A 26,291-nucleotide genomic window follows, 5' to 3' on the forward strand; every position below is an offset into this window, starting at 1 on the left:
AATGTGCAGGTTTGCACCATACCATGCAGGAGCCTGGACTTCAGCAGCAGCTTTTCAAAGCAACTGCAAGACCAATCTGGAGACAAGCCTTTTATGTTCTGGGTTCAGATTTTAATTGGACAATTAAATCTCAGTTTACTCTTCTCTCTATCATAATAGCAAAGTGTCCATATTAGCAAACCCTTGAGAAAAGAGGCGTCTGATCTCACACCAGTGTATATCAAGAGACTTCACAAGTCAAGTTATGCAGTAATAAAAGACCAAGTTCTGAAAGGTGTTCTTGGAATAAATGCCCTGTGGCCAGAGCTGTTAAAATATTGAACCCCCCAAGCATCAGCTTTCCCCTTCCCTTTTTGTAACCAAAAGAAAAGGGAAAATGAATAGAGGGCAATGAATAGTTTCACTGAAGTAGTGATTTCTGCCTCTGCAGACGCTGGGAGGGGTGTAGTCACAAATCCCCGGTTTCTAATAGTGATGTGTAAATATCTCTGGTCTGAGCTGTTTAAGAGTAATAGCTAATTATTTCCCCTTATTTACTTTTTCATCACACATGGATTATACTTGTGCTAGAAGGAAATTACCTTAATGAAAGTAATAGAAAAGAACCTAGTCATACTGTTGCTAAGTTTTCTAAACAAGAGTTTTTTTCCTAAATCAGAATTATGCTGGCTTTCATCACCTGTGTTCATGGTGCAAGCCATGAGCATGCAGGATGCCCTGCAGGCCTGACTCTGCTTTGGGAGACCAGTTGATAGAAACGATGGCATCCTCTAATTCCTGTCCCCTAAGACTTTCGTGGGGGTTGTCATGTCACTGATCTAAGCAGGGGAAAAGCATCTTTCTTCAACTTCAGACGATTTACCTGCAACTCAACTAGCACGTTTGATTTTCTGTCTTCGCTTTAAAGCAGTAGATGACGACTCCCCCATCCATCCCAGCAAACTTCCATTGCCCTATAATGCCATTCCTGATGAATCTGTTGCTCTGAAATGTTTGTGTTGATTTTCTGTAGCCTGTCCTTTGCTTTGGTGACATTTACTATGTGCTGTATGCCTTAGATTTTTAGCAATAACTTCTACTCGATATGGAACGCCACAAAAGTGACTGATTGACGTTGCCTCAGAAGTAAGAATTAGAAGCTTCGAAGACGTTTTGCTTTTAATGCTGCTTAACTTTCAGGTAGTTTTGTAGCGTGGTAGATTAGAGGAGAGCCTACTTAAATCCAACCTGGCCGTAAATGATACTCTATTTATGAGAAACTTCTTTATAATGAGATTTTTTTTCCTCACAGAGCAGTATGGTACAAAAATGATAATCCCATTTTTATGGTGTGTTCCAAGTGGAGTGAACACGAATGGCTTTTCAGAAAGGGGCCTTCATGATATTCTAGTGTGCCGACTGCGTTTGCAAGAGGGCGTTTGGGAAAGGGAAGATCCAACAACTCCAAGCCACCGAGTCTGGAGTTGGATTTTAATCTGGGGACTGGTAGCAGTAGAAGATGTACGCACAGCAGGGTACTCAGAGATTTTTGTATCACCTGTGCAATGTTGGGTTTCTGGTAGTGGCAGATTGCTCTTTCATGAGCTGTTTGCTGGCACGGGCACACATTGCAATCGCTTTTTATCTTTTTTGCTCTCTACTGCATCAGTGTTGCTTCTTGTACGCATGGAGTTTCTGTGGAGCGGCTTTTGTTGGGAGACGAAAGCAATTTAGTGTTAAAGGAGCATATGCTGGCTTTATTAGTAGCTTGTTGACCTAGATTAGCTGTGGGGACGCTTATAAGCTGATCAGCAATCCCAAAGTTGGGAGGTGTCATTGCAATTAGGAGGAAAGGCTTTGACAAAAGGGGAGACAACAGTTGCAACAACAAATAAGGGAAAAGATAATGTTAGTGCCAAAAATCTTCTTGCTGATAGAACTTAGCAAAGTAGATGTAAGTTAATTTTTTACAGGAATGAAGCATTCGTTGTTGGTACGTGTTGAGTGTAGTTGTAGTCAGATATATCAAAATGCTGTTTTAGCTGTATTAACAGAAAGAGGAGTACTCCTTGCGGGTAGGCCTGTTTTTTGCCTGGGTGTAACATATGGAGATGAGGTTTTAGGCTGATATCAGCTGTTTCCAACATGGAAATATCAGTGAAGTTGGGTTAAGACTGCTTGAACCTGCCGGGGATTCTGAGTGGGCACCTGATGGGATAGTAATACCCTCGTCCTCCATCTGGCGTGGGCAGTTGAACACCCTGCATGCCATTAGAAGTGCTTGGAGCCTGGCACCCCTGGGTTCATGGGATACTGGAGATTTCCCAGGTGGACAGACTCATAGCTTTATTTTGAGGTGGATTGGATCAGCATGAAACAGGGAGGGGTCTTGGGCAAACTATTTCTTCATTCTGTCTCGGGATTGTTTCACATGTAATGATGCAGGGTGGAGAAATCTGCAAGGAAGAAAACTTACCGGTGTTACACTGCCGATCCTCTGCTCTGCATGTCGTAGCACAGTGTTCTTTAACAATACCATTGTTGATTGCCTTGAAATGTTGTTTTAAATCTAAGTTTTTACCACACTAAATGTTCAACATTGGTCAAAATAGTTCTCTTCTACTGAAGCACTTTGCTGACCTGTAAAACGTAGACATTGTGATGATTCTTGCATTTCTTGGGGGGAATTCATTGCTACAATTCATGAGTCTTCTGCCATCTAGGAAATTGTGCAGCACTTCAGCATCTTTCAAGCTGTAAGTCACCACTTGGCAGAATGTGTGAGTAATGAACATAATTCAAATTAGCACAAAACTTGGCCTCAGAACTAAAATTTATTGAAGTCTGGCTACCTATTTCACCTGACACCAGCAAGTCCATCGCTAAGCCATGTCCCGAAGTGCTACATCCACATCTCTTGAATACCTCCAGAATAACGTCTGTGGAATGTATTTTGGCTTTATTGTTTTCTTTTTCCCCAGTTTGCAAACTGATCCTTGATTATGTAGTGTGGCGTTCAAAGTAATTGGATAATCAAAAAGTAACGTATTTATGAAACGAGCCTTACTCATAGCAAAATGTGGGTACTAATTGCTATACGGCAGAACAAAGCTTTAAAAACTTCTCTCTTTTTAGCAAGTTCCAGAAGAAAAGCTTACACATAAATAGATATCAGCATTTTTCCGTATTTCCAATGAAATTGAACTATTTTCCCATTCAGGGCTGAAGAAGCTGTTTGCACTTTCCATCCAGAGATACCAAAAACAAACCAACAACAACAGCAAACAAACAAAAAACCCTCAAAGACAAACACGACAGCAGTTTTGTGACTTGGTCTCGTGTGTACTGGATTATTCCTGAGAAGGAATTTTGCAGAGCACAGTCTGCATCATCAAGGATCATGTTAAAAATACTGTGTTTTAAGGTACTAAACCCATTTTAGGGAGGGAAGAGAGAATGCCTGCCTCTTCTTTAAAACGCTTCCCCCAGACAAAGCCAGCACCAGCCAAAAAAAAATGGCTGTAAAAGCCTTGAGCTTCTCTTTGGCCCCTAAAACTGTTGTTTGAGACAAAAGTCCGGTTCAACCTGCGAGCGTTCTCCAACAGCATTTTCTGGTGGCTGTGTACAAAATCTGTCAAGGCAGATGAAGCACACAGTGACACTCACCTCATTTAGTATCCCAGGCTCCAGCAGTTTGCAGCTGGGGGATTTACCTGCCTTCATAAGCTCTGGCTGAAGGAGCTGTGTTGTTTTAGTGTCCACAGAATCCTTAGTACTGAGTGCCGCGGTTTAACGTGGTGTTTGTGAAGAGTTATTTTCTTCTGGTTTTTAACGAATCGAGCACCTGCTAGTTCTGTTTTTCGCTTTTTCTTTTTTTTGTACTGGAAGAGTGAATTACTGCAGCCTGAGACTTGAGGTACAGCTCACACATCCCTGCTCTAATAATGTGAGTCTTAAAAAAAAAAAAAAGAGCTGTTTGGAATGCAGAAGAAGCTGGTGCTTTGAATCAAACCTAAAGCAGAAGATGCTGTTCTCTGAAATGAGTTCTTATTTTGTTGCAAGCATTATTTCTTTTGCTTTAAAGATCAATCTGAAGACATGTATATGATTGACTGCCATAAACCACCCTTATCTTGTTTGTTTTTTGGCAAAGATCTTTTTTTTTTTTCCTTTTAGCCCTCAGGAGCTAGTGTCATTTAAGTTTTCTGCATTTTTAACCATGATAGGAAGCAAAAAGGTGAAAGCTAGCAGCGTTATTCTAGTCCTGCTAGTGCAATTTTGATTTTTTCTAGCTGGCCTGGAAGAAGAAGATTAATGCCCTTAAAACATTTATTGGGTTGTATCCCACTGGTTATAAGATTCTTTGGGATTTGGGTGTCTAATGCAAAGTACGCTGAAGAAGTGAACCTTATAGATTTTGCATTTTAAAAAATCTGCTCTGTAGAAATAAATTGTCCTACAAAAGGTTTGACATTTTAAAAAAAAAATAAGGGAATTCTAACAGTATTCTAAAAACTACCGTTGTCCTAGTAGAATTATAGAAACTGCAGTTTTGCTTTTGCAGTTTGTTTTGAATTGAACATATTTATAGGACAGTGTTCCTTAAAAGAAGTAACGAAGTGACTCAAGATAATGACTTGCTTGAACCTGTCTTGTATCTTCAGTTGCAAGCTATTTGCCTCATTAACTGCTTCATTCAGATAAAACACGTACTATTTCCTTTTCAGAAATTTTCTTTCTGGAAAAAAACTGTCAACTATGATCTAAATAGATGAATGAGTAATGAACTTACAAGGATTTATCTGACAAACTAAAATTGTATTATGGCTGTAAGCAAGCATCAGCATAAAATAATGTAGCATTGATTATAAGTCATGACTTCTGTTCTTGTACGGCTGCTCCATATTTCACATTTTAACTGGTGTCAGTATATTTGTGCAGTGCTTTACCAGCTTTGCAATTCAGTGAGCTAAGTTCTCTCTCCGCAAGTGTGAAGACGGGATCGGTACGAGTGACTGCAAAGAGGAAAATTGAACACTTAACTGGTAACACCCTGCTGAACTGTGTCGGTCCCATCCAAAGAGCAGTCTCCTTCAAACCTGTGGTTCAAATCTCTTCAAACTTACAGTTGCCTATAGATCTATTCACGTATTGAAATCTTGGTTTTGGACCCCACAGTTACATGACCATTTTAAAGCAGACTTTCTAATTGATCTGGGGAGGACAGAAAACAGTTGGACGTTTTTGAGCCTGTAAGCCAAGGTATTTCTCACCACCATATGCTTTCACCTTATTTTGCACGGCTAAGAAGTAGAATATTGCCCTTTAAAACATCTGACGCTTTTAAGTGGAGGATGAAACTATAGGTACAGAAGAAAGAATCAGGATTTAACAACTTTAATGTGCATCAGGTCTTTATAACTGTTGAATGACTCAACCTTTTTAATGGTAATGGCCTTCAGCAAGTTTAGGAAAGAACAGGCTTTTAGGTAAAGTAAATACACTTAGATCTGCAGTGAATAAATAAATTTGCTGTGAAGCTGTGTAGAGACATGTTTCTGTAACTCATTAATTGTGCTCTTGGGTCCACAAATAGGTTTCTCCAGATGCCGCAATTTACACGGGGCTCAGATTGGAAGGATCCTGTTGCGAAACGGGATGAAGGCTCAGACGAGCGGTGCTGCAATGCTGCGAGCAGTGCCGCAACAACTCGTCAGCAGACTGCCCGAGCGCCCCCCTCTTCCCCCTCTTGCTCTGCCCCAGCATCTCTCCTGACAGGGATTTCAGGTTCGTGCAGCCTGCAGGGTTGTAGCTGGTGCAGAGATACAGATGTCTGCTCTAATGCTCATGTAGTAGGCATCTCCTGTAATCCCGTGTAGAGCCTGTGAATTATCACAAGTGTCTGTCCAAAGGATAAAAGCTCAGAACGTTTCAAAAGCACCGTTCTTATCATTTCTTAAGCTGCCGTGGATATGTGCCTTCCAAGGAATTGGTACATCTGGGTGATTAATGCCTTCATTCTTTGTCTCAAACATCGGTCCCCAATAAACACTTCCTCCCAGCTCTTTCACAACGTTTTTCTTATGGGTCATCAGTTCCTCACGTCTGATTCTAATATACAAATCCTTGTGTTCTTTTTAACACAACTTCATCTGTACAGAGATAGTTTTGCCTTTCTGTGTAAGAGTCTCATGTATTTATCGTTTGATTTGCAGTCTATCAAGTATCTGCAGAACTTGTTTGGTTTTCATTTCCTTGTCTTCCTTCACTATAAATACTTCTATGCATAAAGTTAATGCTCCTCTCATAAGCCTTTTGTGTGCATTTGGCCAGCACGGTGACAAGAGTGCCTCATCAGGGCATGGGAACTTACATCTGTGACGCATTATCACAAATAATCTCTTCTGAAGTATTTAAATAATTTTCATCTTTCTCTGTTCTGTGTTGTTATGTCACCTTTAACCCTGCGACCCCCCCTCCAGCTGCTGTTTACAATGATGCAGTTTAAAATCCTGTCATCACTCTGTGCTGCGAGATGTAAATTTAGTGCTTTTTAGATACTTGTATCTGAAAAGTAGGCTTGAAAGAATGAACTATTTTTAGAAGGCTAAGAAGTCACACTGTTGCTTAGGTTAGGAAGTTCGGCAGGGATCGAGGAAGAAAACTACCAGTAGTAAAAAAAAAAAAAAGGGTGAAGTCATGGATAACTTGAGAGTTGACGCAAAGACATTCATGGGACCCAGTGAAACTATCTGTCTGCTGTGTGAGAGCTGACTCGGGCCATTGCAAGACCCGTGGCTGTCATTTTTTTTGACAAGCCATAGAAATTGGGGAAGGTCCCCAGTGAAGCCGAGCAGGAGCTGGCTGTGTGCCTTGGCGGCCCAGGAGGCCAGCAGCATGCGGGGTTGTAAGGCAGGAGCATAGCCCCTACATGTAGGGAAGTGCTACTTCTGCTTTGTTTGGCGTTCCTTGGGTCACATCTGGAGATCTGCATCCAGGTTTGGGGCCCTCAGACGTAAGAAAGGTGTTGATAAACTGGAGCAAGTTCAGTGGAGGGCTGACACAACGTTGGGGGCTGGAGGTCCTGGTGTTTGGGGAGGGGCTGAGGGAACTGTGCTTCTTTAGCTTTGAAAAGAGAAGGCTTTGAGGCAAAGCTACTGCAGGAATCTAGAGAAAGCGTTGTAGGACCTGAGAGGAGCTTTCCCATACCTAGGGGAAGGCTGCTGAGAAAGTAGACCAAGGTTTATTATAGAGGTCTGTGGCAGAAAGGTGAGAGAGAATGGTCAAAAACTGAAGTCAAAGGTTCCAGCTTGATGGAAGATGACAATTTTTCATAGTCTTGAAGAAATGACTATGGAAAATGACACGGAAAAACTTTCAGTCAAGCACTGTCACAGGAGCCTAGAGGGACTGTAGAGTTTCCGTCCCTGGAGGCTTTCAAGATCCAACTGAACAAAACCCTTGTCTGGTGTGAATTCAGTGTTAACTCTGCTTAGAGCAGGACTAGAGTTAGGACTTTTAGGAGTTGGACTCTTAAGCAGGACTGCTTAGAGTTGGACTAGGGGTAAAGATATTGAAACTGTCTGAAAAAGAAGGAATTAAGTTTTAAGTGCTCTAGTATAAACAGTAAAGTCAGTGCAATTGCCTGCGTCTGCAGTGCTGACTTTAACGGTATCTTAAGCAGCTTAACTGTGCTACCACCGCCACAGTGGCAGAAACCCACCCCAAACCTTCTTTGATGCATGCATATCAGTCATTCATAATAGTCTTGGTACTTTAAAAAAAAAAAAAAAAAAGTAATACACATAATGCTTAGGTAGTGTTCTTTCTACTGTAGTTCATCAGTACCATGTTTCATAGCATCGTAAATAGCAGATTACGAAACAGAACTGACAATTTGTCCAAAATTCTGATTTTATATTGTACTCTTTCTGTTGGCAAGAAGGCAGGTCTGCTTTTGATGGGTTGCGTTTCTGCTGTTTGTACTGTATGAAACAGCACTGATAATATTTTAGGCAGAAAATGAATTAGCCATTCTCACAGAGTGGTTGATCTAGTGAGTTAATGTCATCCTCTCTGTAGTATTTGAGTGAGTGTAGTATACATTTTTGTTGCATTCGTCTTTGGGAACATGAAAGTAATGACTAATACGCTTCCTAGAACATAGGTTGTTTGACATGAACAGTAGTAAAAACTTTGTAGCACGTCACAACCTTCTCCCGGCATGTATACAGGTAGTTTGGGATGCTGACTAACGTGTGCTGCAGTTTAATTAGCTTATACTTTGATTGTTTTTTATAAAAATGATTCCATTCTGGCTTTCCCATAGAGTCATGTTGTAGCATAACTCCCTTTTGAAAGTATAGCGATTAAGTCTTCAAACTTAGCAAAAGATGGTTGGTGTGCATTTTTCAAATTCTACCGCAGAAACAATATGACCTACATATTTAATCAGGCTTAGCAAAATTGGCTTTTTTTATGGCTGCAGATTAATCTAGTTTCTCTGAGCTAATACATGTGGTATGTATGTTTTCAAGACCCTACTTTTTCTCAATAAAGTGGAAGATTTATAACCTTCATAAAATGTGGCATGCACTGAGATGAAGATTGTGAATTAGTATTACTTAAACATTAACATTGGGAATTTTTCTTTTGAATCCTGTATACGTAGTTTCAGTCTATATTGTATTTACAGAGAGCTTAGTGTTTAGACGGTTCTTCTATACCCTGCCCAATTTGCTTCGTTTCTGTGTTGCTAAAAAGATGTTGGCTTGGTGCTGTTTATGTTTTTGTCTTTTATATATTTATTTTAAAATTTCAGTTGACTTCAGTAGAGAAAATATTTACTTTCTTGTTTAAATAAATAAGGATGTAAGTGGCTTTGCATGTTTGCTTAGTGCTATTTTCTTGTTCAAGTCTGTCCTTGCAGTTTAAAAAAAAAAAAAAGAAAAGAAAAAAAAATCTAAGCATACCATGAATTTTAGCGCTTGTTATTTTTTACCTGTTAATTTTGCTAAATTTTTACCTTGTGGCTGTAGCCTCGTGTACACCTCTTGGATTACAGGGAGTTGAAGTTAAAAATTTGAAGTGATGTGATCACCTAAACCAAAATATTTGCAGCAAGTAGCAAGTACGCAGTTTGCTTTTCTGTTTGTTCTGTGTCAGCTGGCAGTTATGTAGGCCACACGTCTTGTTTCTGCTTCGTTGTTCTCTAATGATTTAGATGTTTCCTATTGACAGACTTAATTTAAGAGTGCTAGAAACTGCATAGAGCTGCTGCTGATGGACAGGTCAGCCTTCCTTCCATCCTCTGCATGTGGGGGCTTAGACTGACTCTTTGGCCGAAGAACGGGACACTTTAGGACATTGAATTTTCTTCAGAGAAACATGAAAAAGAGCAGGTTTGGAAGATCTTCAGCAAAGCGTAATTTCTTCGTTGATTTTGTTTATCAGTGTGTTTCATGCAATGTCCTCTGAGGACCTCAGGCAGTCAGGAGAGAGACTTCCTAAAGCTGCAGAAAGCCTCTGCACCCATTCACATGAGCAGCAGCACAGCTCCCAGCTAGCCTCCAGCTCCCCAGGGCTGTAGACATCTAATTCCCATTGATCTTAAAGTGTTTCTTTGCCTTTGCTTAAGTAAAATTCACCAGGAAGCCTTAACCAATTGAGATTGTCCAGACTCTGTAGAAAGGACGCTTTTGCCTTCATTAGAGCTGCACTAAATTAAAAATAAAATACATATATATTGGGTTTATTTTTGTTTTATGTTTATGAATTATACATTTTCTCTACATGGGCTTGGGTGGCAGATAGTGAGCAGTGTGTATAGGAACTTACTCTGAGGTTAGAGATCATGGGAGCATCCATTTTTGTAACTACTGCTGATTCAGACAGATTGAAAAAGCTCTCAGAAAGGAGAGGACCAGAGCTCCAAAATTACTGGGAGACTGATATGAGCAGGTGAGAGTATCCTCAGAGCAGTTGAGTGTAAGCTTTCACCAGTCTGAAGATCTATGAGAACAAAATGTCCTGCTGGAGAGGCAGTAGAAAGGAAGAGGAGTTTGGGGAGAGTTATTGGAAATGGCAATTCTCTCTTTAGAAAAGTTTTTTTTTCTTTCTTTCTTAAGAGTGATGTAGTTGACTGTGATTTTACTTGATTTGCCTTTTCTTTCTTCTTTCTTTCTTTCTTTCTTTCTTTCTTTCTTTCTTTCTTTCTTTCTTTCTTTCTTTCTTTCTTTCTCTTTTCTTCTCTCTTTTCTCCTTCCTCCTCCTCCTTCCTCCTCCTCCTTTTTTTCCTCATTTGCCCAGCAATACTGAAGTTTCCTCTCTCCCTTATCATTTTATACCTTGCCTCTGGGCAAGATGAGGCAATGCCAGGATCAGGGAAGGAAACGTTTTCACAAATGCCAGAAACTTGAATAGAAAAAAGTCCTAAAGTAATAGGTAGCTTACCGGTCTGTTCACCGATGTCAGGTTCTCTGTTTTCTTTTGTAATGTCAAAGTATTTCAGGTATGTTTTTATTCAAAAACATGCGTTTTTCATGGTTAGCAAATGAGCCTTCTCTGTGTTGGTTTTGGTGTTTCATTTAGATTTGCTCTTTCTTTCAATTACCCACCCGCTGTGCTTGGTGGAAGTTTTTGGGCTGTGCTGGAGAAAGCGAAAGACAAACAAGAAACCCACAAGTAAACACCCTGGGGAATAAACCCTTGGAGATTTCTAAATGTCACCTTCTGTCTTCAGCTACCCTTGATGTCAAAGTACAAATCAAAGGATTCCATTAGCGTAGCTGAGGAGGGAGTCGGGTGCTTTGACTTGATCCCTGTCAGTTTTGAGCATCTGCGTTTATCTTATAGATGTCATTGGCTTTCCATCTTTGTCATGCTCATTTCCAGCCAGTTTGCATTCGGGAATCATGGATGATCTGATGGAAGAGATGGATTTTTACCAGACAGATTCACGTAACTTTAGTCTCCCAAGTATTTTTGCTATTCTGTATTGGTTTGCATCTGAAAATCTGGGGGGATTCTTTTGATTCTCATTTCACAGTGGCTATTAAATACAAAGAATGTTCTTAATTTAAGGTTTATGGAACATCAGAATTTTTGTTATTTAATAAGTTTAAACATGTAGAGAATATAGTTATAGCAATATTTACATAGCGAGAAGGCATTCAAAGAGTTCTTTTTACTTTCAGTGCCTCAAAAACAGGAGAGTGAAAGTTTACTGTTATGTAAGATTATATGTGTATTCCTATGACAGCATTGATGGGAATTGAAGATAAGTGATGTTAGAGCATACTCTCAATTTCTTGACAAGTCTCAGATGAAATATCTGGAATGAGAACTTTACAGGCTTGAAATAAGGTACAATTTTCAAGTAACAGTCATAAAATGTTAGAACAACTTACTAAATGTAAGCAGCGGATTCACGATGATTTAAGTCTTCAAAGCAGAAACACTCGAAGAGATCGTCTTTAATCTGGTTTTGGAAAAAATCCTGCGGCCTCTGTGGGTAGCTGGAGGGGCATGCTCATGTGTTGAGAGTTACCCTCAGTGCAGAATTCTGTAAATGCCATTCCTCATCCTCTCCATCCCCAGCCTGTGGAGTGAAAAGAATGGTCTGTGTAGCTCACAGGATGCTGATAACTTTTTAAATTGTAGTCAAAAAAGGTATGATGGCTTAAGAATTACCTCCTAGCAGCTGCTTCCTCTACTGAAAGTTAGCATTTCTACAAACAAACTGCCAAAAAGGGTTGTGTTTCTCGACTTTCTCAGCAAAGGTAGGTAGTTTATTTTAACCCAGTAGTGAATGCTATTTATACTAAAGCAGTCAGAGATATAGGTCCTGATAAAGTTTTAGGCTTAGAGGCACACTGACTGTGCCCCAGGATCAGCCGTTTGTGGCACTTTTTTCTCTCCTGTTTTTCACCTAAGGTACACAAATGATTTAGTCTACTAAGTTTGTTTTAGCTCCATGGAGCTGAGCGATTATAGACAGGATTGTAACCCATGAAATACAGACAGTTGGGGTAGAAAATTTTATGAGGTTTAACCTATAAAACTATGAAATGATGGGTGTTCATTTGGTAAGGATGCTGCAGACTAGAGTTCAGGTGTTTGTTTCTTCGTTCCAAAGTCAGTGAAAGAGACTCAACTTCAAAAATAACTTGGTCTTCAGTCTCTACATGAGTAGCTTTGCCAGTTCAGCACCCCAAAAGCATGTCTAAATGGGAGAGATACCCATGCCCAGGCTGCAGTGGGGACAGCAAACCTCTGGTGGGAGCATCCTGATGCTCATGAAGATCTGTCTCATCTGTCTCCTAATATATTAGGCTGCTTAAGGCACTTCCTGGAGGATGTGCCACACACAGTCCCATGCCCCAGAGTTCCGCTGTGACCTGAGCTATCACGTACTACTGTACTGTTACATTTTGTGAATACTCTGTTGGTTTCTTATGATAGACTTTGTAAACTAGATTCAAATTCACGCATTTCTGTTTTCAGGGCAAACTGAGAGAGGCTTTTTTTTTTTTTTAATATTATCAACCAGAAAGAAAAAAGGGCGCAATTATTTGCATCTCTAACGAATGAGACTTGGCAAATCCCGTTGCAGTACTGACAGAACCAGCGTATGGCCACAGGCTAGCAGTTCCTTCTGTCTTGTGAAACTGTTGTTTTATGCCAAACTGCTGCATTGCTTACTTAGGCATCTTCCATTGACTCTTGGCACAAAAACCTCTTTGGACTTTAAAACATGAATTAGCTTTCTTAAAGGAAAATACCTCTTTTTCTGTTTTTCTCCCTTTACCCTTGTCTTTCAGTTATACCTGCCGCCACTTGCGGAGATATGTATATGTCTTGGACAAACTGTATTTCCCCCACTCTCACTGCTCTACGCTGCAGCATTGCTTCTCGACCCTCAGTGACAATGGAGAGGAACTCTTGTCTTTAACTTGTTCTCACATTCTCAGATCCTATGCTTCCAGGTTGTTAACCTCTGCTCTCCATTTACTGCATGCTGCATGCTCTGTGACTGATCTGTGCATGTTCTGAGTAAACTGATGGATAACATGAAATGGCAATGGGGGTGGTTTATGTCTATGGCATCTTTGGTATGTGTCCTAAGAAGTGTGGTAGAAGTGGAAGTTTAATTATCTTTTTGGTTTTTTTTGATTCAGAATACTTTATCTGTCATCAAAGATTGAACACCACTTCTGGAATTAATGTGTGGCCTTTGGGAGTTTTAAATCCTTTTTATGTTAGAGTGAAAATATTTTAATCCTTTCCCAAAGCTATGACAGAAGAACTGTGAGCTGTGATTCACAAAGCTTTCATGCAGTTATGTAGTTTGTTTGGAATTAGTGCAGCGATATAAGCTGTCTTACATGAAAGTGTCTAATACTTTCCTGATGCCCATTATTTCAGTAATACTGTATATAATTTGTTTTTCAAGAATGAGGATGAACTTTTCCCTCAAATTCAGTAAATTGTCATGGCACTTGCAGATCCCTCTTATCTTTTTTTTTTTATATGCCTTATCAGTTTTGATTAGGCCAAATGAGAGGAGTGTCAGCCCAAGCTAACAATATAACGTCATGTTCATGATACAGAATTGTAGATGCTCCACAGAAACTGTAAAAGACTAGGAATTTAAAAATAAATTCTACATGCGATACCCAGATATTTCCTGTAAGTTGTTTATTCCAAGTAAAAATTAAGTTTTAATATTTCACTTTTGATGCTATGGATAATTAAATATTTTAACCAAAATGCTAGAAGCTTTAAGAAAACAAGTTAAAAATTGCATGACAAAATTGACAAGTATATGGAAAGCATCCAGACTGGAAATGCAGCTTCCCAGCTAAGCCAGCATACAATAGCAACAGACCACACAGTAAACATAAGTAAAACCAGCTTGATTGTCAAGTGAAGAAAATACGGCATGCAAGCTGAAATAGCTCTTCTGGTACAAAATAAATTTTATAGTAGTACATAGTGATGGAGAGTTACACTGAAGGATCTCAACAGGAGATGAAAATCTAGCTGTCCCAAGGGGCTTTCTCCAGATTAATTCGGAACAGGGATACAGTATTAAAGTAGGAAAAACAGGTAAGATTTCACAGACGTTATTTTAAAATGAGTAATAATAATGAGGGCAGTGCACACCAAAATCTTGTTAAAGATGGAATGTTTTACATGTAGGAATAATATCCTGAAAACATGAAAGAAAGAGATGTCTTAATTATTCCAGCTTGTACTCTGTACAGTGGAAACTCTACAACATCCTGTTGGCAAAGTCCTCCTTAGGAGGCTACGTGCTACACCATGGATATTGCATCCTTTAGAGACTGGAGATGAAACCACCAATTATGGCTAACACAGGTGGATTTCATGTGTAGTCCTTGACCCACAGACCGCCGATACTTTCTGCTCCTCTGTTAATATTCACGTCTTCTGAAATGTCTCTGGTTTGTATGGTGGCTTTATGGATGAAAGAAAGCACTGATAACCATATACTCTATTTTCATATAACAAGCTCATGAAGTTTTTAGAGCAGAAAAAAAAGGAAAACATACATATAGCAGTTTTTAGTAGATAATTTTTTTTGTTGTTCTGATTACGTATGATTAGAAAATTCAAACAACTTCTAGAGTTTGTATCCAGAAAGCTTGCCTGCATCAGTCTGGAAAATACAAATACAATGTCAAATACAGTGGCATAATTGGAGCTGGCAAAAAAAGTTGTTTTCTTATGTGAATCTGTGCATGCATCCTGTATTAACTACAGAGCTTTTTCGCCCTGTGAACAACCTGCTAGTAATTTATGCATTCCATCTCTCCTCTAAAAGCAGAACGATAATTATGGTGATTTACAAAGCACAGCCTTCCCATTGCATGCCTTTTTGCAGGACTACTGGTAAAAAGCATAAGACTTTGACCTGATCAATGTTGTTCAAGCTACTATGGTTTTGTGCAACATCCTGGTCACCTGTCAAATCTGCAGACACGTCTCATGCCACACTTACTGAACAAGTATCATTGGTTAAAGTGAATTTGTTGGAGGAGAGGGGAATAAAAAGTGTGTGTATGTACGTACGTATGTCCTTGAATCAGCACCCCACATGCCTTACGCATGCAGCACCAGGTCTCCAGGCAGCCAGCAGCAGGTTGTGGCTTTGACTGGAATTTAGTGCCAGTGTTGCTTTTGGTGGATTTTCTAAATTTTAAACCAGAGGAGAGGGAATGCCTGTTTTACTGTGCTGTGCATTAGCATAACACAAATACCGAAACTGGGATTGTAATGTGTCATTACTACTGTCTGATAATTCTGTTGTGGCTGTGCTGTTATTGATTATTGCAGTAACTCTGCCTCGTGATGTGGAGTATGTTCTCTCACTCATGCCTTTTGAACTGCATGTTCATTGTGTGATGTTTTCATGCTCATGTGTGTTCCTTGTCTGTTTTAAACCTGTTTGGGCTGCAGTCAATCCCAGGAAATCGTTTTTGAAAATGAAACTGGCTTAGTGCGTGTACTAGCAAAAGGCAGCTAACAAGCAATGATTTGTTTTGGGATGCCGAACAAATTAAAGATGGTTTTATTTTCATAGCTAGCTTGACATTGTGTGAAAGCAGGAAATACGGTTTTGCTGAGCTTTGTAAATTGAGTAAACATGTTTGTGAAGCAGTACAGCAAAAGGAAAAATTATATGGATTCATGTGAATTAAGTTTTTTGCCCTGAGAAGAAAGGCAAAGAAATGCGATGTCAAATTTGCACGGTTTATCCATTTTGCATATCTTTTATTACTTAATACTAGGTTTGTTTAAACAGCAAAACATATCTAATAAGATTTTAATACGCCCTTTCAGAAGTGTTTTGGCACATTGTCTGAAGCCTGTAGCGGGTAAGCTTTGCAACCGTATTCCTCCCATGCCATCAGAGTCAATGGAATTATGCAATTACATTAATTTAAGATTGTGCAGTCCTTGTGGGATCAGGGCCTTGGAGGTTAGCTTTGAAAAATACTGCTGATTACCAGGAATGTTTTTGTAGCTGCAATGCAATGGTGAAGTACTGCTTAAAGCCAACTTGTGTTCATTATCCGGTTTCAAACTTTTTTTCCCCTGAGTGGGGGCTGTGCTGGGTCTTGGGGCTGGATTCCAGGAACGTATAGACCATCCCGCGTCATGATGCAGATTACTGGCCCGACCTTGAGTACAAACAGGAAAGGTGTCAGAGTATTGTCCTTGAAAACAGTTAAAACATTCGGGAGTCTGACATGTTTTCTTTGGCTTTGGTCTCTGTAGGGAAGATTGGGAGAAAGAGATGTTTGTTTTTGAACCTCAAATGATTTCTGTGTGGACTTGCACAATATGGATAAGTGCATTGATTATTTAGTGTTGTTTAAAATTGGATTGGACTGCTGTGAATTACTTGTTTTCTCTGATTCTGTACCACATCTTGAGCATTTGTTTGCATTCAGGTTTTAAGCAGTTAATGTAAAAGTCTCACCCTAAGTTAGAGCAAATAAAGCAGTCAATACTTCAGCCTCACTAAGTAATAGCTGGATGAGCAGAGTAGAAGAGCAGAGGTGTTCTCCAAAATACCCTTTAGCCTGCTGCTGCTGAAACCTGGTCCTTTCCTATTTTCCTGCTATTGCCAGTTAAAGCACTCAAGGTTATTTATAACTTTTGAAAATACATTAAGTCGCTTCTGATACTGACTGTGATATTTTAAATACAGAGTGTGAAATATTGGTCCTTAGTTCACTGGGAGATTATCAGTTGTATCATAAGCATCTAGTGGGTAGGACAGAGTACAAACACAGAACTGAATTTTGCCTTCTGCTGCTGTAAGAAGGCTGACAGAAATCAACGAGAGGAGCAATATTTTTTTGGCTTTAGGATCTCTTAATGGAAAGGTGTCCAGTTGGTATGACACCTTTGGTAAACAAGTCTCCCGAGCAGCGTGGAGTTGGTGCAAGCAGACTTTTGTCCACAGTTGTGTGTGAAAACAAAAAGGATGTAGTAAATTGCTGTAGGCAGATGAAATTGATTGAGATTGAAAGCGTTTCCAAAGGTGACAAAATGTCACTTTTGCAGGAAAATTGTGCTCTAAGTGCTTACGTCCTGCTGAACCTGAGGCAGAGCTGCTTTGGAAGATAAGACTCATGGCTCCCCAGTCACGGGAACTACTGCAAATCTTTATTAGTAAATAACTCAGTAAAAATCTGTGAGAGAAGCAAAATAATTTGTGATGGAGTAATTGGACATTACCTAAAAATCTTTGAAGTCTTAATAAGTTTTGGCAAATGGCTTGTTTTTCTCACATTTTATGCATAGCCTCATTTACATCGTAGGTTTCAAAATAGAATAATGAAAACGGGTGTCTGGACCCGTCACAGGAGAGGAATTGCTTCATTTATCACTAAAGCAAACTTTTTGGATTGGTGGATAACGTAGTTTAAAATTTGAGTTTCTTCTTTTTCGGCAGTTTTATTTCTGCAATGAAATGTCTAAAATTTTTGGTAGATTTAAGTATTTCACTATAATAGACTAACTTGATGTTCTTTTTTCAACAACACCAGTAAAACTTTTTTTCTGCAGGACATTTTAGTAAGGTTCTGCACCTTGCCTCTTGTAACTGGCATCTGAATGAGCCATCCAGGCCTGGCGTAGTCTATGGGGGAAGCCCTTCTCCTTCCCTTCTTTCTTTTCTGCTGCCTCAAGCACTACTCTGTGCACGCCGGTCTGCATCCACCAAGCCAGAAGGCTGATAAGAACAGCATTGGTACCCATTCAGGAATTTCAATATCATTGCATTATCGTAGTGTATAATTACGGGTTAGTTGGGAATTTTTTTGAGACATGCTGTTATTCATCCAGTTTCTAATGCAGAAGCTGGAGATTACACATTTTTGTGACAATTAACAATCTTTCTGTACAGATAGCTCTAAATCAACATTTTTTTAATAGCCATTTTTGTGCTCATTGCAATGCAGTGAGAGGTTTGTATCTGGCAGAGATGCCTGTTATCTTATAGGAAAGTCTGTGAGATACAAAGGAGAAAATTGATCTGCAGCGGATTGATGGGCCAAGGCCCATCTGTCATTTACTTCCTCCAAGTTAAGCTTTGTGTGAGGGGGCTGTTGTAATTATTAACATGCTCACCTGTACACTGACAAATTTCAGCTGCTGTGGTCACCCATGTTCTGCCTGAAGACTTCAAAATGGCCTTTTTCCTCATGGGCTTAACAAAGGGCAAATTATGCTGTGGGTTGCTATAATGATCATTGATTTCAGAGGTTACAGTACATGCTATTTAAATTTCAATCCTAGGTAGACCATTGCACAAGTGACAAAATTAAATTAACCTAATAAATCAATAAAAGTAGCAATAAAGTAAGTTTTCTTTTTCAAAGAAAAAAGGACAGTTAAGCTATGTTAATATTTCTTTGAGGATGCAGGCTTTTTTGATACTATCATTATGCTGAGATTTCTATAGAGCAGCCTCTAAGTTGTAATGGAAACTATTCTCTGAGCTTCCACTCAAGATGTTTAGTGGCCTCAGTTCCTGATGTGGGGTCACAGGTGAGGAGATGAGGCTTTTTCTGTGGCCACTGCGATGCTGTGGGGCAACATTTCCCTGAAATCTAGCTCATTTAATTATTGTCCCTTGGGACAAAAAAAGAAAAACAACAAACCACGAAATTTCTGCAGAGGTCTGTTGAGTTACTACAATTTAATGTTTTATTGCTTTGTGATTGTAATTTTTTAGTCAGCTGCTGGTGATTTTCTTGAAGAGTTTTTTTTAATTATGGAAAGATCACTTTACACTCAACATCGAGTGACTTGGCAGAAGGAAATTGTTTATAAATCTATTACAAATTATTTGTCTTTGTACTGCACAGCATATTGATCAAGAAACCAGTGAGATATAAAATCAATGCTGTGGGTATGTGGTGGGTGAAAAATTGTAGGTCTCAAAATACAGTTCAACTGGCTATTCATCAAGTGGGTGCATGTCTACTGGAAACTCTTGTGCACTGGTTTATTAACTCCTATCCTATTTAGAACAACATACTGAGCATAGTTTTTAGGGAATTAGTGATCAGTGAAAGGGAAAGATCGCTGATACCAAAAAGTACCCAACTAAGCTTCATGTTTGCAAGATGTATTTTCATAGAGCCAGTACAATTTCATGCACATAGGTCATGCATTTGGGTTTAAAACCTCCAGAAAGCATTGACTTTGAAAGGACTTGGAAGTTGTCTTGGGCAGTTTTGAGTTTGCTCTGAGAGAGATTTACTTCAGGAGATTAAAGGTAAAGAAATTCTCTGATAAGGGGCCCTTCTGTTCAGAACGCACAAGTACAGTGCATTCCAGTAGCTGGAAGTTGAAGCAAAACCAATTCAGACTCGTTCGTATTTTTTACATAGTGGATGATTCATTGGAATAGTTTAACAAGGGTTCTGGATTTCCCAAGGTTGGAATTTTTAAATGAGATTGGATGTTTTCCGAAGATATGTCCAAGTCCAGCCACAGCTATTGGACTTGAAGAAGGAAGTAGCTGAGGGAATTCCTATGGTTTGTGTCAGACTAGCAGATCAAAGTGGCTTCTTTTGGCATTAAAAATCTGAGTTACAGGCAGATTGCCACACAGGATTTTGTTGTTTTGTTTGTCTTACGGTTTTCGTTAAAAGACTTCATGCTGATTTAGAGTTTTCCTGTTAATACAAATGCTGTCATCCCAGGTACTGCCCCAAAGCACTATATTCTCATGAACCCCCTCCCCCCCCCCAAAAAAAAAAAAAAAAAAGTGGGGGGGGGGAGAAAAAGGAAAAAATTGCAAGAGCTATGTTCTTTCTATATCATATTTTCTTTATTTCTTCCACCCTAGTAAAAATTTATCACAGACATGATCTAGATGCATTCTACCACATTAGCATGTGAAACTAAAACACATCCTGATCAGACAAAATTATTTTTAATTGAATGCTTATGAGCCCACATTCCCATGAGATGAAATTGGAACAAAATTACTTTCACACATTTCCATTGTAGCAGTCTGTTCAGAGGCTGGGGGGGTTGCATTCATACGTAATGTCTGGCAATTAATCAGGATTGGGGAGGGTATCTTATTCTTTCATAAAATATGTAAATAAGCTATTGTTTGTGGACTAAAACAAGAAATGTTCTATAGCTTGCCGAAAGAGTTCAGGAGAATACTAATAAAAATGAATGTCGGATTGAATTTAGTTTAATAGTTTATAGCAGAAATCAGAATTTGTGCTCATGTAAGGCAATCTTCTGCTCAGACCAAAAAACTTTCCGTAAGTTGTTCTCCTCTATAGTATCTGCCGATTTTCCTGTGGTGCAGAACATTGCCTCTCCAGCAGCTTCAATAAGACATTGTCACTGGCAGCATGTTCTGTGTGTGTATTCTTTGTTTTGTCCACCTAGGTGATGCACTTTTATCTGTTTTGGTTTCCCAGACAGCGTTGCTTGAACTTTGGCTAGTGAAGGCAGCTTAGTAAAATGTGTAATTATTGCCTAAATATAGAGAATTATTCACTTGGAAAATAACAAACATATGTTACTGATTCAAAACATATTCTGATTTGTCAAATTAGAGCGCAGATTCTCACCAAAGCTACATTTTGGCTAATGCAGAAGTCATCTTCATCATGAGCTCTTGTTGCAAATCAACAGGCTATAGCTGTGATTCCAGGACTCATTATGTTCGGATGAAACTAGTGGAAAGTACTGGCTGCAGCTAGCATATACACTGATAATTGTGATTAGGATGTTCCAACCAGAATGCCTGAAGTTAAGCATCAAAATATATACTTTTTTTCCTCTGAATAGTGTGGATTACTTACTTCCTCCAGCGAAACTGAGAACCGAATGTTTAATCCACACACGGATGCCTAGAGACGTATTTGGGTATCTACCTGCACTGCGTAGAGCCTTACATACTAAAATATTCCAAGGAACTTTGTAAACCTGAGTAGCAGATGATTCATGAGTACCCCAGAAGAACAATGGAGCAAATAAATTTGCAGAAATTGTAGCTATCCCTTGGAGACAAAGGTGTAGGTGGTTAGAGGATTCAAATCGTGCATATGAGCAGTAGTGATGAATGAAGTTTTGGCAAAGGACTCTGAAGAACCAAACGAGATTTATGGCATTAATGTAGGAGGCATTTGTTCTTAAAGTTGCATGCAAGGTATCTCACTCCATAACACAAAAAATCTTAGTTCAGCAGTTAATTTTTAGTCAATAAACCCAACAATCAATAGTGCAGTTAAAGTGGAGAAAAGGAAAAACAGACAACTTAGTCTTAACCCTGTAGGTGGCTTTCACGTGAAATATAAATTGGTTAGTGGGTATAGCATACATGAGATGTGTGACTGAGTAGTTTGCTGCAGGTTGATTTGTGCAAGCACACACAATTGTTCTACAGGTACTGGCTGAGCTCAGGACACTTAATAGCACTTTAGAAGTGATATTGTCTGTGTGAGTTCAAAAGATAAAGCTTTTATAGTAAAATCCAGATTTTTTTTCCAGTAAGCCGGGACTCTCTCAAAGTAGAAGCTGTGACATGCTGCAGAGATGGGCTGCAAGGAGCCACAGGTTAAAACTGCTTAGTGAAAACACCTGAGAGTTTTCATTTTCTTAATTAACTGCCTGCTCCAACTAGCATAAATACGAAAGTTTTTGTTTGCTTCATCCTCTGTATTTAATATTTGATTAACAAAGTAAGTGATCAGAACTTTGATCCTCATGGTTCAACTTCCAGAGTAGTTCTGGGTGGTCTTTCTGCAGCTCTGCCATTCAGTTTAAATTAACAGTTCTCCAGCAAAGAGGCAGGCAAAGTGTCACCCGGGGGGCGCTGCCGGCACACTGCAGCGAAGGCGCGTCCTGCAGACCTGGCCTGGCTGCCCAGGAGGGGACACAGAGGCTGCACAGCACCCTGGACACTGGGGAGGAAAGGAGCTGCATGGGGTGAGCAGGGAACATTGCCAGCTTGCTGCACTGAGGTGTGGCTGCTGAAGATTTGGAAACTGGCATCCAAATCCATTCATACCAATCTAAATTACCCAGAACATTCCAGTTTTGCAGAATTAGTAATACTGTAAGAACTATTTCTTGCATTCTTTTTGTTTCCAGCTTCTAATGAGAACATCAAACAGTAAGAACCATCATTTCTTCTTGCATTTTGGTAACACCATTCCTAACCACAGCGTATTTGACTGAGAAATGGGGAAGTGTAAAAAAGGGGTGAAGCTAGTCAGTACTTTATTTCTAGTCCTCCAAAGGATTGATTTAAGTTGTGTAAGGAGGTTTTGGATCCCCATGGTACAGCAGGATGTAGGGGCTGAGAGCTGTGAGCTGTTCTGAAGCGTTTTTGTTCTTTCGTGTTTGTACACTGAATTTGTGAGAAAACATTGATGAGAATGCTCCCACTGCATCAGCCGCAGATCAGAAAAAACAGTGGGAGAGGAAAATAAGAACAACCACAACTTGTTTCCAAAGATGACTAATCCTGCAGCCCCAGTGTAACCTCCAGGACAGCGATTAGTGTTTGGCTTTTCTTCTAAATGCTGGAAAAGTTTTCTGGGGCATCAGCCTAGCTGAAAACTAGTTCAATACGTGTACATTAATGAAAGAAGATTTTTTTAAGTTTCCATTTAATGTTCCTGCCTCATGTACTCTGTTACTCTAAATACTTCTGGGTGCATAATGCACGGTATCATGTTGCATCTGTATTCCTTATTAGTTAACAAAACATTTTTATGGAAGAAGAAAATCCAATTTTGTGGGTAGGATGAAGTAAGGTACATTAAGGGGAAGTGACCCATCAGGGCAGCCTTAGCATCAGCAATAGAGTGATAGGATTTTTGACCGTCAGTTGGTGACATTTCAGCCCCTACACTGTATCAACACAGACAGATTGAAGTGCAGTCTATCGTAGTGGTCTTGGCAACAGTGGGCTCAGAAAGGCGAACCTCTATGATACTGACTGTTGGACATCACTAAAGCTCTTGGTATGTGTTTATCGCGCACAGTTCTACAAAGTGCTGTGCTTTTTTACATTAGAGATGTATTGTCAACTCTGCTGTGATTGCTCCTCAGTTTTGCAGAGTAGTTTTTAAGAGAATTCAATGTAGCTACATTATTTTTCTCTGTAGTGCAAGGAGATGCACGTCCTTGGAATGACTTTCAATCTGGTGTTTGCCTAGCAGAAATTAAAAATTGGTAATTAAAAAAAAAAAAAAAACAGACCTTTTAATGTTGTATTCTTCCAATTAATTACCAAGCCATCCTTTTGCTGTAGCAGGATTTTACTCTGAAATATATTTCCTATACTTTCCAAGATGTTTTGTAGTGTAATTGTGGCTTTTTGGCAGTTTCTACATTGACTTGTTCATCTCCAACAGGCAGCATTTATTGCATTTTGTTTGCTGCAGCTGTGACAAATATTTAGCCATGCTCGTGGTGATTTTAGTCACCAAATGGCTGAGGTTGGAAGGCATCTCTGGAGACTGTCACATCCATCCCCCTGTCCAAGGCAGGGCTGGTTGTCCAGGTTTGTGACCTGTTGATTTTAAGTATCTCCACAAATGGTGACCCTGCAAGCTCTCTAGGCAACCTTTTTTATTATTACTACATTTAAACGCAAATTCTTGTATTTTGTTTTTTTCCCATTGCCTCTTGTCCTGTCACTGGACCACCACTCTGTCTGGCGTCATCATCTTTACACCCTTCCAACAGACATTTGTACACGTTGAGATTCCCTTGAGAGTTTTCTTCTGCAGGCTAATCAGTCCTACGCCTCTCAGCCTCTCTTTGCATGTCAGAGGCACCCATGACTTAATTGTCCTTGTGGGCCTTTGCTGCACTCTCTCCAGTATGTGCAGGGCTCCACTCCAGAGAGCCCGCTGCTCCAGGTATGGCTTCCCCCGTGCCAAGCGGAGAGGAAGGATCACCTCCCTCGAGGTGCTGCTGATGCTCTGCCTGATGGAGCCCATGGTGCCATTACCTTTCTTTGCCAGGAGGGCACGTTGTTGGCTTACGTTCAAGTTGGTGCCCGCCAGGACCCCCAGGTCCTTTTCTGCAAAGCTGCTCTCCAGCTGGACACCCCCCAGCATGCAGCATTTTCTGTTTCCCTTTTGTTGAGCTTCATGAGGCTCCTGCTGGCCAGTGTCATTAGCACATCCAGGTCTCCCCACACAGCACTGGCCCCAGTATCAACACATAGGGTAGGTACATCATCAGTGACTGGACTCCAGCTGGACTTTGTGCTGCTCACCATAGCTCTCCAAGTCCAGCCAGTCAGCCACCTCCCTGTCCACTTAGCCTCTGCTTCATCAGTGTGCCACAATTTGGCTGAATTTGAAAATAGTGTGATTGTCTTGATTGTTCTTTCAAGAGCCTCTTCACTGTTTGTGTAGATAATTACATTTGCAAATGGCTCTACTATCCAGATAGTTTGGGCCACAGATCACACCAGCAGGGTTGTGAAAATGGATCCCTGCACACCTTTTGTTGTTACCTAGATAAATTTAAATTCAGATATGTATTTGCACGTGTCTAGAAAGTCGTGTTGTCTCTTCTGAATACCTGTCTTTATATCTCATTGTCTTACAGTTTGTATTTGGGTACCATGCTCCTACTCTATCATTTGATTCCTAAGGTGAAGGGGGCATTAACATCCCAGGAGGACTGGACTTACTTTTTGTACAATATAGAAGAGAAAACAGTTGGTGATGTTAATTCTCTTCTTGGTTGTTTCCTTTGTTTTGGGGAAAACACAGAATGACCTGGAACATCACTAAATTTTGTTTTTGAAAAAGTACATTTTAGGGAGGACATGTTTCAGGAGTTTGGGAGGATTTTTGAGCTCACAGAGGCAGAGAGAATTATGCAAGGGAACAAGATGTATGAATCTGAGTGGGAGGTAAAGTGCAAAAGCCCAACCTCTTTTCTCTGTGGGAATGAGGTTAATTTCCAAATAGATTGGAGACAATGTAAATTTAATTACTGAGCAACTTGAGGGACTGGGAGTTAAAAAATAAAAATAAAAAAAATACCATGTTGGTTCTCAAGATGGAAAAATATTGCACAACTGCAAGTATGCTGAAATGAATCATTAAATCAAATCTGTATCAATTTTCCCACCAATCACGAGGGTTGCATGTGTTTGTCTAAGGGCAATAAAATAACTTCTCTTTAGGATGTGAAATTCAGTAATGAATAAGGTTATTTAGGATGTCAGTGTATGTGGGAAATAACCTTTTTCTATTGAAAAAGTAATGAACAAGAACTTAGAAGCGGTACCTAAAATAAAATCAGCTTTCTCTTGCATAAGGGTTCGTCATGCCCGTACTTCTAAATCTTAAAATTATTTAAAATCTTATTTTAAAACTTATTTCTAAATCTTATTAAATCTGAAAAAAAGTATTAAAATTAAATTAAAAATTAAATTTAAATTAAAATTAATTAAAAATTTAAAAAATAAAAATTAAAAAATTAAAATTAATTAATTATTAAATTAAATTTTAAAATTAAAAAATTAAAGTGTTAAAACTGAAAAACCTAACAGGCAGATTACAGTGAAGAAATGTGATTATATTTTAGCTCTGTCAAGGTTGGATTATGAAGTGTGGGTAAGATGTGCTTTTTGCTAAATATGGGAACTACTTTTATAAAAGATGGATAGAAAGTCTAAGGCTGAACTCCTTCAGTAGAGCTGACAAACCTTTTCCTGCTATATGCTGCAGTGATTTTGATCGCATGCATTTGTCATTTCTGTGAGAGGAATATCAGTGATGGAGACAAAAGCTGTGCAAATTCAGGACTCCAAACATTTTTCTTCTTTAAAGGGTTCCAGATGATCTGTTCCATTCCTGCCATCTTCCTGCTATGACAAGGAGTTCAGAGAATTTCAAACTGTCTGCAATATATTTCCCGAAATGTTCTGTAAATGCTACAGACTGCATTATGTTCTCAATACGTATATGCTGCACTCAGGGGAGTGCGTGGGAGTTGCATTTGTAACCATTACAGGTCCTTGCTCTACAATTGCACAGGTTGTTTTTCTCTTTTATGTTTTTCAAGAGCCATAGAACAAGGCGGGGAAATCACTGAACTCTCCAAATTCACCCCAGCTTTCAACTGGCAATGTTAGGAAGGTCAGCTTTACTGTTCATTATAAAAATGAACAGAAAATGAAGCAGATGAAAGGCACCGTAGTTATTTTCTAACAGATACAGAGGAATGGGCGTGTGTGCTGCTGAGGGGCTGTATCT

At 39.5% G+C, this 26,291-nt stretch overlaps 1 protein-coding gene across 12 annotated transcripts in view; it reads left to right on the forward strand.

Annotated features, from left to right (window-relative positions):
* The window catches only part of DYM (dymeclin), a 205,903-nt gene that overhangs the window by 101,229 nt on the left and 78,383 nt on the right, over nucleotides 1-26,291 (forward strand). For 6 of the 12 annotated variants that reach the window (XM_040540536.1, XM_040540537.1, XM_040540539.1 and 3 more), the window contains one exon: nucleotides 12,801-12,965. The exons of the other annotated variants lie outside the window; for them this stretch is intronic. In XM_040540536.1, coding sequence (XP_040396470.1) covers nucleotides 12,801-12,965 — 165 coding nt within the window. The remainder of the gene's footprint in view (nucleotides 1-12,800; nucleotides 12,966-26,291) is intronic. 12 annotated transcript variants of the gene reach the window in all.

Source organism: Cygnus olor, chromosome Z (genome assembly GCF_009769625.2).
Source record: "Cygnus olor isolate bCygOlo1 chromosome Z, bCygOlo1.pri.v2, whole genome shotgun sequence".
Taxonomy (NCBI): Eukaryota; Metazoa; Chordata; class Aves; order Anseriformes; family Anatidae; genus Cygnus; species Cygnus olor.